At 39.9% G+C, this 13,919-nt stretch overlaps 1 protein-coding gene across 1 annotated transcript in view; it reads left to right on the top strand.

Annotated features, from left to right (window-relative positions):
* The first annotated feature begins 961 nt into the window (after positions 1 to 961).
* Positions 962 to 13,919, top strand: part of MCC (mutated in colorectal cancers) — a 124,224-nt gene continuing 111,266 nt past the window's right edge. Inside the window, exons 1-2 of the mRNA XM_008568188.1 lie at positions 962 to 1,096; positions 2,691 to 2,804. Of these exons, the coding sequence (XP_008566410.1) occupies positions 962 to 1,096; positions 2,691 to 2,804 (249 nt within the window). The remainder of the gene's footprint in view (positions 1,097 to 2,690; positions 2,805 to 13,919) is intronic.

Here is a 13,919-nt window from a genome sequence, read left to right as displayed (position 1 = left end):
TCTCTGGGAAAAGAAGGGTCCATTGCATTCATGAGGTTCTTAAGGAAATCTGTGACCTGAAGAGGATAAGAACTGGTCTATTCTCATATTGTTGATAGACATCTTCCACCCAGGGAAGTGAAGGGACCTGTTCCCAGGGCACGTCCTGTTGCTGTCCCTGGTGATCTGGAGAGCTGGTGGACCAGATGGTAAGATCAGCACCAAGCTCGTGGTGGTGACTTATCACAAACCCCTCTGCCGTGTCTATGATGGAAATAACTACTCAGTGTGTCTCCCCATCTGGCCCAGGCCATGAAGTCTGCAGGGGAGTATGCAGCGTTCTCTATCCACTTTCCCCCCTAATCCTCCCCATCCTCTTTAGCAGCCTTTTCTCCCAAAAGTAGGAGGGGAGATGTTACAAGGAAGGAAGCCAGTCTAGGGTTACATAGTTGGTATATGTTTTTCTTTTATCTCCTTTTGATTTTTTTTTTTAGCACTCAAAGGTTCATTTTTCATTGAGCTCTCTGACTCTGCGCTTGTGCCTTCAACACTCTCACAATGACTTTCTGCTCCTCAATAAGGAAAGCACACTTGATACCGTCACAGACACATTGAACACACATGGAACCACCATAGTCCCTGCTGACATGAGAACTTTAGGTCTCACAGCACGAACCCCTCAAAGTCTGCCATGGCACACGCCTCATGCAGATTTTGGTGCTTTCCCAACCTTCTTGGTACAAAGGTAAAGGATTTTATTACCAGGGGCTTGGGACAGCCTAGTTTTGTTAGAGGCTGTATTGTAGGAAAGCCTACAGCGGTGTGTCACATGCTGAACCACTCTGAGTGCGTCTAGATACCATTCCCAGAAGAGCCCACTCCTGTATTTCTTAAAGAACATTTTAGCTCTCAGTGTATTCTATCCTTCTTGCCAGAGGTGAGGTGGTGAATTTTCTCCCACGACTTGATATAATAGTGTAACATGTCCCAGTGTCTGATGCTGAAGGAAAATCCTCAGACTGACAGTTCAGAGGCTGAGGAGGCAACCCAGCTGTTGAAGGGAGTGAAGTTGTGTCCCTCTCCACCGTGCTTGAAACAAAGCCGTCTCAAAAGGATTGTACAGCAGGAACACTGTGGCATTTGTGCTGAGAAATCATCACACAAAACCTTGTATTTGAAACCCAAAATGACGTTTTCTGAGCAGCCCTAGCCCCACATGAGAAGGCAAACACTGCCAGATAGCCTGACATTTCCTTTTATAAATTTCAAGCATTCCTGATTTCAGATCGGCTATTGATCTGTTGCTTTGCAGCCCTGATGCAATTAAGTGAAGTCACATTCACTACTGTTGAGTCTAAGAGTCTAACAACAACTGCTGTGAAACCCCACTCCCTGCCCTGTATCTCCTTCTCCCTTACTCATCGCTCCACCCCCACCCCCACCCAACATGTTAGCCTACATGCAGTCTGGAGGGGCAGGTTGCAGGAAAGAGGAATTTTCTAAACACAAAATGAAAATCGTCAAAGTCAAATTGTGTACCCAGTATACTGTGTCCATCTTTAAAGATCAAACTTATTTGCTCACTTCTTACTTTAATTAAATCCTTCTTGGCAAAAGCTACACAAACCCCATAAAGGGGGAGGGTTTGTTTTGATTCCAGTCACTCACCCAAATGTAATATGGAATTCAGCGAGGAAATGTCTGAGCTCCATCTAGAATGGGCAGTGACGGCAGATGAGAGGCGAGGGGAGGGCAAGGGAGGTTTCACGGTGTTGCTCTGGGATCAGTGTGTCGAACTCATCTTAAAACTAGTCTCATGAAAAGCCACAGAAGGCACGTGTGTGGTAGGTGCGTATGCAGCTACAGTGGTCTTCAGAACTTGAAAACTGAACAGCTTGAGGTCCTGAAAGTGCATGGTGCCTTGTTAATCTGTTGAAGAACATTCTTTCTCCCTCTGATTAACCTGAGGATATTGGCTGGAAGAAAGATACTGGATAGATTCTTGATGGGTCTTCTCACAGTGTACTTTATCAGAGTTCTGGTTCTGGTCCTGAGAGAGGGCCTGCTGGTACAGAAGAAGTGTCGGTCTGATCAGTGCAGTCTGTCTGGGGGGCAGTGAAGAAGAGGAACCGGCAAGAAAATATATAAGCCAACTTTAAGAGGACACCATCTGAAAAAATGAGCTCTCCTCACTTTTTTTCTTAATTCTCAGCCAATGTCTGTTGTATGTGACATATCTGTTGTATATGCAACAATTTGGGTGATTGACTTGCAAAAAACTGAATTGCCCCATTCAACTTTCATATTTTCCAAAAGTAAAAGTTAATTTGATTCTGACATTTCCTTGCCTCTCACCTTGGGAGTCAGGCAGCTGCCACCAGCTCTTAACATCATCCTTACTGAGTAACTTAGGGAATGAGGAGTTTTGCCTCTCTAGCCTGATTGAACCATTCCAAAATTAGGTCCCACTGCCCACACTTGACAGTTTTCTGCCTGTTATATTTAGGGCAACTATATAACCTAGCTTGCCTGTAACACACCTGATTTATGTTCCTTGTCCCCTGAGATTAATAGCACTGACTTTCATTCTTAAAAGTGTCCCTTTTCGGATGATACATTTTTATGTGGTTATACTAATTACGGGGAATGAAGGGAAGGAAATGAGTTTCTGCTGAAGCAGTTTAACCTTGTGCTCCCTTCTGTCGCCACAGCTCCATTTAGCAGCCCTGGCTTCGCTAAAAGGAGATATAGTCGAGCTTAATAAACGTCTGCAGCAAACAGAACGTGAACGTGACCTCCTGGAAAAGAAATTGGCCAAGGCACAGGTAAGGGATCCAGAAAGGTTTTGTTTGTTTTTCTTAACTTTTTTGTTTTAAGATAAAACAGATATAGAAATTCCCACAAAACAAATTACAACTTAATGAGCAACCATTCTGTCTTGGTCTGCTCTGGCTACTATAACAGATATCATAGACTGGGTGGCTTAAACAACAAACATTAGTTTTGGAGGCTGGAAGTCCAAGATCAAGGTGCATGCTGATTTGGTTCCTGTTGAGGGCTCTCTTCCTGGTTTGCAAATGGCCACCTTCTCATTATGTCTTCAAGTGGCAAAGAGAGCAGGATCATCTCTCCTCTCTCTTCTTAGGGCATTAATCCCATTCATGATGGGGATTTATGGCCTAATTACCTTTATGACCTAATTACCTCCTAAAGACCACAGAATTAGAATTCAACCTATGAATTTGGGGGAGGGAGGGACACAAATATTCAGTCCATAGCACATTCTTATAATCACTGGTCAAGTCAAGAAATAGAATTTGCTCAGCCATGCCAGAAGCCCCCACTTGTGTCTGTTCCCAATCTCCACACTTTCTCCTCCCACAAAGGTAACCACTACCAAGACTTTTATAGTAGTGTTTCCTGCTTATTTTATTACTCATTCACATCCCTAGGCAATACAGTTTTAGTCTTGCCTGTTTAAAAAATGTTTCCATCAAATTTCTTAATCTACAGGTTTTCCTTCATTCTTTGCTTTTTATCTGTTAAACTTGGCTATTTGACCTATAGAGTTTCCCACTGTCTAGATGTTGCTGATTGCACACTTATGGTGCAGTTGAACATGTTCCTCTGTTCCCTGTATTTCCTGCAAATTGACAGCTGCATCCAGAGGTTCAGTCAGATTCTTGTCCTGTCCCTTGGGCAAGACCATAACGGGTGTTTGTTTTTCCACCAGGAGGTACATAATGCCTGGTTGTTTCTTACTGTGATGTTAATAACTGTTGATATTCAGTGCCTAGGTTTGTTATTTCTTTAGGACTTATAAAATCATGATGTTATAGTTCTATCATTTCTCAGCTATTAATTGGAATGCTTTTTAAAGACATTTTCCATGATCTGCTATTTGTTGAAACAATGGTATATTTCAAAGGAGAAAATCAGAAAAAAACACTTGAGTTTTTTCCATTTATTTAACATTTTTCAAGATGATGAATTGATTCCCTATGATCCTCTGAATGTGCCCACTTATTTTTCAGAAATGTTATTATGAATTTAAACATATTTGGATTTTAGTATGCTTCTAGGTTCATTGTTTTTAGGCATCTTTTGCAGACAGAACCAGGAAATTATTTATTTACTTATATACATATGTATGTACATATGTATATATAAAATTTAAGATAAAATACCTTAGAAATTTATATTAATGCCTCCAATTCAAATTCATACTACAGGGTATTTTTACTTAACTTCTGTATTTTTATCTGTATTTTTTTTCTTTCACACTAAAAATCCCAGTTCTTAAGGTTGCAGGGAATCATAGAATTAGAATATTTCATAATTACTCATTTGCTTTATCCCACATTATATACAACCAGTCTCAGAGAAGTAGTATTAATGCTACTGTAACCAATATAGTTACTGAAAAGAGTTTAAATTTTTTCCCCCACTATGCTCTCCTAATTTACCCAGCTTTTTGCAGTTGTTATATATCAATGCTGCCTGACCCTATGGCCATGGCATCTTACACTCTCCCTTTCAGTCACTGTTTTAGTCTTCTACAAGTAGCTATATGTTTAACATGTTTAATGTCCACCATAGTTCTTATGTCAGTATCCCTCTGTTTTTAATTAATTACTTTTTCTGAAGCTTATTATCTAGTAGATTCCTCAGTGTGGACTTATGAGAATAATTTCCCCAGAGTTCTTGCATGTTGACAACAGTGTGTCTCTGCCCTCATATTTGAAAGGCATTTTGCTGGATATAAAATGGTTGGCTCATCTTTTCTTTCCTTGAATATACTGCTCTATTTTCTTTGCTGTCAAAGTCTGATGATAATCTCTCTTTCCATTAAAAGACACTCACTTACTCTAGATATCCAAAGGATGGATTCCTTCCTTCCTTCCTATCTTCTTTCCTTCCTTCCTTCCTATCTTCTTTCCTTCCTTCCTTCCTTCCGTCCATCCATCCATCTAGTAATTTTACTAGAGTCAGTCCTCATCTTAATCATTCTATCTTGATATTCTCAGGTTTGCTGTGTATTCTTTTGATTATATTTTGAAATCTTTTTTTTTTTAATTTCAGGGAAGTTTTTTTAAAAATCACATGGTTTAATATTAGCTTTTTCCCTTGCTTTGATTTTCAAGGACTCCCATTATTTGTATGTTAGATCATCTTTGCCTGTCTTTAATATCTGTTGCTATCTCAAATCCTTTATATTTCTCTCTTTTTAAATTTTTTTCTGTTTTACATCTTTTGTTTCTCTTGGGATAATATATGTTGTTACTATTCCTTCTTTTGTGCCTTCTAGTGTAGTCTTCATTTCTGAAATACATTTTTATTTTATTTCTAATTTTTTTCTGTGTACTGTTACCTTCTGAATTTTTCTAATTCTGAATTATGTTTTTTTATGTCTCATGTCATTTTCCTAAAGTCTTTTCATTTATTCTGAAATATTGGGCTATGTTTGGGATTTTTGTTGTTGTCTATTTTGTGGCATCCTTTCATAATTTGTATGGATGTTATTCTATTTTATTTTTTTCTTACAGTATTGCTTGGGGTTTCACCTCAGTATTTTTCTGTTTTTCATTTTCTCATGAAAAAAATAGTTACCTTGAACTTTTAGGAGGCAGAATTTAATATGGCTTTTTTTTTTTAAGTTCATAGAGCCTAGCTTTCTGTTGTTGTTTTTCATAATCAAAAGTATGGCAGTCTGCTTTCTGACACTTCCTGGCTCTGCGCCTTCCACCTACTTTTATCTGCATCTTTTATTTCCTTTGTCTTTATTATCCCAGTCCTGTTCAATTTTGGTCCTATTCCCAGCCATTCCTCCTCCTGGAAAGGAGCTTGGAGGCCAGTCTTGAATGTTCATAGGAACTAGACTGCTTCCACCTCCTCAGATCTTACTGCACACACTCACTCTTGGATCAGGCAAAACCCCTCCTAGTTTTATCTGCTGTTCTCTAATTGGCCATCCCCACTTTCCTGTGAATACCTATTGGGTTTTGGGGGGTTTCCAGTTCTTAGATTCATTACCTTGTTATTTCCCTCTGATTCTGCCCACAAAGATGCCCCTCAGATCTTATGGATGGTGCTGGTTTGTCTTTACCAGCTTACATTTTGATGTGCAGTGGCATACCTTGTCTCCAAGCTTTTGGTTTCACAGTGTAGGTGCTCTGTTTAATTTTATGTGGGAATTCAGAAAGATTTTAAAAACCAGGCTGCTACAGACATCTTTCCAGAATGACCTATGGAAAATTTTTGAAAACTCTCATGTCTCATACTCATAGACTATTTGAGTGGGGAGTGGAAATACCCTTTGTATTAAAGATCATCTGCTTCCATATTTGACAGGCAACAGAGGGAGATTATCTTGCTTACCCAAGGTCAAATGAATAGCTTGGCCACAGGTGCTCTTTTCTTACTACAGGATGTTACACAGGACAAAATTATCAGATTTTGCTTAGGTGAATTTTTACTTAAAATATTTTCCTTCTGATTATAAAAGTAATAAAATAGTGATAGAAAAAAATAGGGAAAACAACATTAGAATGTTTCAGTGGTGATCACTGGCGAACTAAAAAACTCTTGAAATGCTTACTTAGGTGAATTTTTACTTAAAATATTTTCCTTCTGATTATAAAAGTAATAAAATAGTGATAGAAAAAAATAGGTAAAACAACATTAGAATGTTTCAGTGGTGATCACTGGCGAACTAAAAAACTCTTGAAATGCTTTTCTTTGTTTTATAAGTTTTTTAAAGAGAAAGTAGTTATTTTTGTGTGAAAAAAAATTTAAAAGATGGTATGAAGTGACTGTGTTTTCTAATTTACACCCATCCAAAGCCAACCATTGTTAGTTAATAGTTCTTGTTGGTGAAGATTTTTTTTAAAAGAAGGAAAATTATGAATGCTTTTAACTGAAAGCTGGCATGTACCACAGTCTTGGATTTTAAAAGGTAACCAGGAAGTTATTTATTAAAATTTAAGCCCACAAAAACAGAGCAGTTTGTGCAGAAGATGATAAGAAGATAATGGAAAACCTTTTCTCTGCTGTGTCAAGGATTGATTCAGCTTCTTTTTGACTTGTGGCCAACCATTCTCATGTAATAGCTCTTGATGAGTGATTTTACCCCTGACGACAATGGTCACATCTCTATTGACCTCTATTGCATTCTTACACTAAACAGACTTAAAAATTACTCTCTGCTCCTTTCACTGGAAATAGCTTCCCAGTTCAGATACTGGGACACAGGAAAGAGATCATAAAAAAATGTCAGATTTGCCATCCTATACCTTTTATGCAGATGAGATTTATGCAAGAAAAAAAGAACAGTGAAATGACTGTGCCATGCTTTCTATGTTATATGCCTTGGTAGATGATTCATGTTTGAGGCTTTGCTAGATTGTGGAAGAGCAAATTTATGTGTAAATTTATGCTCTGGCTGTACTAAGTCTTACCAGCTCTCTAAATATTATAGTGCCATGATTAATCTAAAATGTAAAGTATAAATGGTTGTTATGTTCATCAGACATCATCAAAAGATCTTCAGCATCTGTTGAGTAATTATTAATGGTGACTCTGGAACTGGTTGAATAAAAGAAATTTCATTATAGATGGTCATGAAATCAACATGTAGGTAGACTTTTGAGAAAAGTGATAGGAAGGGAAGAGCTGGGTAGTCTGATATCAATGTGTTGGGGAAGACAAAGTGCTTATTAGTATTAGTTTTCTATTGCTGTGTAACAAATTGCCACAAACTTACTGGCTGAAAACAACATGTCCCCACCCTCCCAAACTGAATGGGTGCACAGACATGCATTTGCACCAACGTACAACAGCTCCCCCAAGACTGGCCTCGTGGGAAGCTGGCTAAGATCATATATAGTTCTGATTTGATGCCTTCAGAATATTTGCTATTTATTTAGCACCAGCAATTAAATTACTACTTTTTTTAAGTACTGCAGAAAGAGAAACATCAACGAAGCTTATGATCCCCTTTGAAATCGGTCAGCAGTAACACAGCACCCTTTCTATTTCTTAGCTCTCTATCTTTAGGAAGCAAGTCTCCTGAATATTCTACCTCTTGGCGTTCAGGAAGAGAACATACACCATTTTTATTAAATAAACTGGAGAGAGTTTTCTTTTATCTTTCTCTTGTTTTCTGAGATACTTAAAGATGTACTTTGCTTGTATTTTCATTGTTAGGGTCTCCCTCGACCCTCCCCAATCCTTTCCTATTTGTTTAGACTCTTCTTTGGTAACTCTATCTGCTTTGCTCCTTAATGGCATTTCCATTTGTGCTGGTATCTTTGTTTAGCTGGCTTAGTTTCCCCCATCTTCCCCTTATGGGAACCTGGGCAAGAACTTAGAGTGAGGATGGAAATACCCTGAGTGGTGTTAGTTGTGACCAATCCACCATCACCCTGAGGAAGTAACATCTCTTCTTAGCATACTTTAAAGGGAGTGGTACTGATCCCTTCACAGGATGGTTGAGAGGGCTAACAAATTAATGATGGCATTGCAGTTTTCAAGAATCCAGTTCATAATGCTCTTAGGTTTGACAGCTGAAACTAATGCAATGATTAAAGACTAGCGGCCTCTGTGGAGTAAGATAAAACCCGGTGAAGAACATTAACAAAACCGTAAAGCTCCTTAGCACCGCCACATTGCACAGGGTTTTTCCAACAAGGGCTCACATTCTCAGGCCAGTCTGTCTCAAGGCTGACTCATGACTTTATCCCCGGATTGCACCAATAGCAGCCTAAAGGGTTTTATTCTCAGTGGCTGACATGATGATGTTGCTTGCTTTTATTAAACATTTATGCATATAGGCAATTTCACCTATTTATGTGGCTACATGCGAGTATCTATGTGGATTTTTAATTGCTTCATCATCATGACAGGAAAACTAAGATCTTGAGAAAAAGCTCAGGGTATATATTAAGGGCCAGATGAAATCCAGGAAAAACAAAATTTCATCATATTCAACCTCAACCTTTTTTTTGTTTCAAACTGAAAGTCTGTAGTTGTGGGAGAAATGTAGACTCCTAATGATAATGACCTCCAGAAATTCATGGCAGGCCAGACACTGCAACCACAGGCTTTCTGGCTTTGTTGCACTGTAGGATCCGTCAAAAATTCAATATAGGGTGGGAGGAGGGAGAACCCTGGATGCAATTATCTGTAATAATAGAAAAAAAGCTGTAGCATGTTGCTTGAGACCATTTCTTATTTTGTTCAGCTGAAATTGTACAGGGTGTTTCTGTACAGTAGAGAGAAGAAGATAATCCCTAACGTGTAAGTTTTGCCAGAAGCTGCCGCCTTTGGTCCCGGAGGCTGCTAAGTAAGGTGTTGGTGAATAATTGACTTTGGCAGCTAAAGCTGGCTTAGTGAAAGCTGGAGAGACTTTGAATTCCCCTGTTCTACACCCCCTTGTGTCTCTTTTTTTGTTTCCATCCTCCCAGAGGATTGAGGAGAGAGCTGTTTGGATTTTCCCAGCTGTCTTTGGTGTTGTATGGCATAGTATTCATGTTTCCAGGAGTTCGTAGGAGGTGTTTCAAGAGACAGACCAAGGTGCCACTCAGGATCCTTGGGCAATGGTAAGGGGGAGATGAGCCCACAGGTCAGGGAGCTGGGAGAGGTAGTAGTAGAGGGGAAGGCTGTGGCCACAGCAGCTGCAACTGCAACTACTTGATGACATAAAGAGCAATCAGTGGATTTCTCAGAGGGTTACAATAAATAAACTGGTGACTTCGTATTTAGTCTCTTTTCTCATCTACAAAATGATTGTATCAGTCAGGATATGCAGTGATAACAAATAACCCCAAATTTTCAGTGGTGTAAAATATCAAAGGTTTATTTCTTGTTTCTTACTAGGAGTGCACTGAGGTCAGCAAGGGACTCTGCTATGTTGTCCTCACCCAGGCTCCCAAGCTGATGAGCCTTTACCATCTGCAATGTTGCAGCAGCCATGGCCTGGGCAAGGGAGTGTGGCAAATCCCACAGGAGCTCTTAAAGGCTTCCAAACAAAATGGTATATGTTCACCCATATCTCACTGGCCAAAATAAGTCACATGGCCATATTTAGTATCAAGCAGGAGGAGAAGTATACTCCCACCGTGTGCATGGAGAGAGGCAAACCAGAGTCTCAGTGAAGGCCCCTGCTGGCTGCCACAGAGGTGCTGATGCTTATGTGATGCACACCCCAGATGGTGGTCCTGGTGGAGCCCCACCTACATAAGAAAATACCAGAGAGAAATGAACACCATTTGAAAAGGGATTGTGTTAATGGACTTATGGAAAAAATGATGTCTTATCAGTTTAAAAAAATATTTATAATATACTTAAATTTGTAACTTAAAAATTGAAAAATATGTGCGAATGTTTAGTAGTAATCATAGAAACAATGCCCCTTTTTCCAGTTTGGTTGTCATCATTGTATTACCTTCCTGAATGAGGCTTTACTGGGACACATGAGCTATTACATGCTCATAGATGACTTCAATGCAGGTGCAGTACTGAGCTGCTTTGCCTGTGTCCTTGTGGAACAGAACACCCCAAATTATACACCCTTTCAGGTTAACAAATGCTCTTCCAGTTTGTGGAAACTCAGGGTGGTGAGAGGTACTGGGTCAGTAATGATACAGCATCAGGCCTCACTTTAACAGGCCACCAGGACAGGAAAAGCCACTCACCTTCCACTTTTCCAGCACTAAAGTGCCACATTCCTGGGGGTGACTCTTGTGCAGTTTAATGGGAGCTGTTTCACAAGTCGTTTGGTTGGGTTCTTTTGGCTCCTGCAGGTGATGGCTTGTTTCCTCCTACACTGTCACCCTTGAGGGAATCACCCCACTTCTCCCTGCACCACAGCTTGGAAACACTCAGGATTTTCGTTAAGCCTTGAGATCAGTGCTTCAGCTTTTTGTTGGCTGGGTACAATGAGAGTGCACAATGAGTGAGGCGTGTTTAATAAGAGGATGTTGATTTGTACAGATGAAGTTTGAGCAATTCAGACATCTAGGGGCTAGGAGTTTGTTTTGATCATTATTTTACAGTATTTTCACTGGGAAAAGAATCCCCAGAGTACCATTCCACCATCTCTTCTTCTCCACACACCCTATTTCTATCCATGTTTCTTATTCTCCAGAAGAAAGTCTGGGATTCTTTCAGTCCACCTGGAAGCCACAACCACAGTTCCCTTTAAAGTCTATGTCATAATCACCTCCTCCATGGCACCGAGCACAGTCTCTTATGCATTATGAGAAATCAATAAATGTCTGATATTTATAGAGGAAGTATTCAATTATAGAGGCTTCCTGCTATTTTAAAAAACATAGTTATGGAGAAATATAGAAACGTAAACCAAACAGCTTTGCCCTCAGCTAAGAGAATTTTTTTTCCTCAATATATTTTTGTCACTTCTCCCGAATGAACCCTGGAATTCCAAATATACATTATAAGTCTTTTTTTCTCTTTTTAGCTACAAGCGCTGTTCAATCTGACTGAATCATCAGGCTTCCTGTTGTCTCTTGTTCCTACACAAACCCTCCAGACAGATGTCCAGTTAGAGGCAGGGGCAAAGATGGTGCAATACCAGACCTCATATTCTTGTTCTCCATCTGATATCTCTGCAATCTGGGCAGCCCCACAGCATCTTACCTTTTAGTTATCTCATAACAGTCAACAGAGATACCCAAAGGTGGTCTTTTGGTGGTTGTGAACTGATCATGTACCTTTTTCTTATATAAACACTAGCACATGTTCGTTGTTCATTGGATTTTCCAGTTTCTTGTCAGCCTAGGTGATATGTAGCAGTCTGTTTTCTGTTGCTTATGAAAGAATACCTGAAACGGTAATTTATGAAGAAACGGACTTTATTTCTTACAATTTTGGAGGCTGGGATGTCCCTGGTCAAGGAAGAGCATCTGGTGAGGGCCACCTTCTTGGTGGGGACTCTCCACAGAGTTCCTTGGCAATGCAGGGCATCACATGGTATGGGCTGAGCGAGAGCAAACTAACATGCTTCTTTCTTTATAAAACCATGAGTGAGACTCCCATGATAACCCACTTATCCATTAACCCATTAATCCATGAATGGATTAATCCATTCATGAGGGTGTAACCCTCACAATCCAATCACCTACCTTTTAACACTCACATTGAGGATGAAGCTTCCCATGAGTTTTGGAGGAAACAAACATTCAGACTGTAGCATTCTGCCTTTGGCTCCCCAAAGCTCCTGTCGTTCTCACATATGAATACATTCAATCCATCCCCATAGTCCCAAAGTCTTAACTTGTTCCAGCACCAATTTAAAAGTCCAAAGTGTCATCTGTGAAATCAAAACAAGTTGTCTACTTCCAAAATATAGTGGTGGAACAAGCATAGGGTACATGGTGGTAGGGGCCTGTGGACCTGTAAAGACTGCAAAGAAGGAAGAGGGAGTGAGACATAAAGGGAGAGGGAGAGCTCACTGAGTTGTAAGTGGGAGCATTTCACAGTAATTTGTAGCCCTAGAGAAGTGAATATGGAAAACTAAAGAGGAGGAGCCAGCAGTATGGCAATGTAGAAGCAATCATGGCATAGACAAGATCCAGGTCAGAGACTGGGCATTTTTCTATAGTCATTTTAAGATCTAGGACTGGTGACTTTTATGAGACTGTCCACTATATATGCACTTGTACACAAACACACACACACAATCTGAGGATGGGAATAAAGACCAGTAGCAAGCACTCACGGTCTACAGGTATGGAGAGGAACAATATTCTGCTGTTGGTTTGTTCCAGAGAAATAAGAAGCTGTTTCATTTATTGACAGAAGTTCTCTTTCAGGTACTATCTTTTTGTGGACTTCTCTTTTTTCTTTTAAAGTGCGATGGATCATGGATGAAAAAGGCCTAAATTCATGGAAAGAGTATTTCTGGCCTGTTACAATATCACTCTGTTTAGGAAAGCTTCCGTGTAGATGTGGCTTTCACTTGGCTTTAATCTTTGCCTCTGTTCCCATTTATTCCCTGTGTGCTTGACCTTGAGTGGAGGTGATTTGATGTTTCAGGTTGTCAGTAAGAACAATAGTTTACAGAAAAATACCAGTATTTTTCTGAAAGCAATTATCCCACGAAGGTCTACAATAACAGCATTCAACAACCTTGTTGCCTCCAAGCTGGTTTCTGGAGCTCTGAAAGTGCATTAATACTGATCAAGCTGTTGTTGAGATTTGGTCCCTGCCATGATTTATATCAATGTATGTCAGACCTCTGTTTCAGTACTAAGTTAGGCTAGTGTAGTATTCTTTCTGCTTGTCTTTGAAAGTTTTTGTTTCTGCCCTGGTTTACACCATTGGAAACGTAGCAGATGGGGGGGGAGGGGAGGACATTGGAGGTAGTGGGTGAGAAGTCTTACCCTTTCCCCACCTGCCTCCAGGCCTGACAGTGCAAACCTGCAAGGCTGGCAAGTACATAAGGCTCTTGGCATTAAGAAAACCTTGTTGAAAATGAAATTAAAATTCTTCTGCTGACAGGAAATTAATCAAAGCTGAATGTAGTAGACAGGGACACAAACTAGACCACTTGTTCTATTGCTGATGAGTGTTTTATTGTTATGCAAATGAGATTAGGTGCTCAGTGACTAGTGGGGGTTGAGGAGGGTGGAAAGTGAAGGAGATGAACAGATTCCTTAGAATTTTAACTCTGCCAACAAAAATGTTTCTATAACATCTGCTGCCTCTTAGTCCATGAAACACTGAGCAAGGGAAGCTCCTCAGCTTCCTTTGTCGTTATTTCTGCAAGGTAGCCTTCATGAAAGTGTGACAATGCTGATCTATTCATTCCTTAACACTTCTAGATCACCCACAATGTACCAGGCCATGTGCTGGTGCTAGGTTAAATAATAAAAACACCTGGTCCCTGCCTTCTAGGACTACAGTCCGGGAGGAAAGGA

The sequence above is a fragment of the Galeopterus variegatus genome, unplaced genomic scaffold (assembly GCF_000696425.1).
Source record: "Galeopterus variegatus unplaced genomic scaffold, G_variegatus-3.0.2 Scaffold385, whole genome shotgun sequence".
Taxonomy (NCBI): Eukaryota; Metazoa; Chordata; class Mammalia; order Dermoptera; family Cynocephalidae; genus Galeopterus; species Galeopterus variegatus.
The sequence above is the reverse complement of the archived record's forward strand: the minus strand, read 5'-3'. Positions and strand labels throughout refer to the sequence as shown.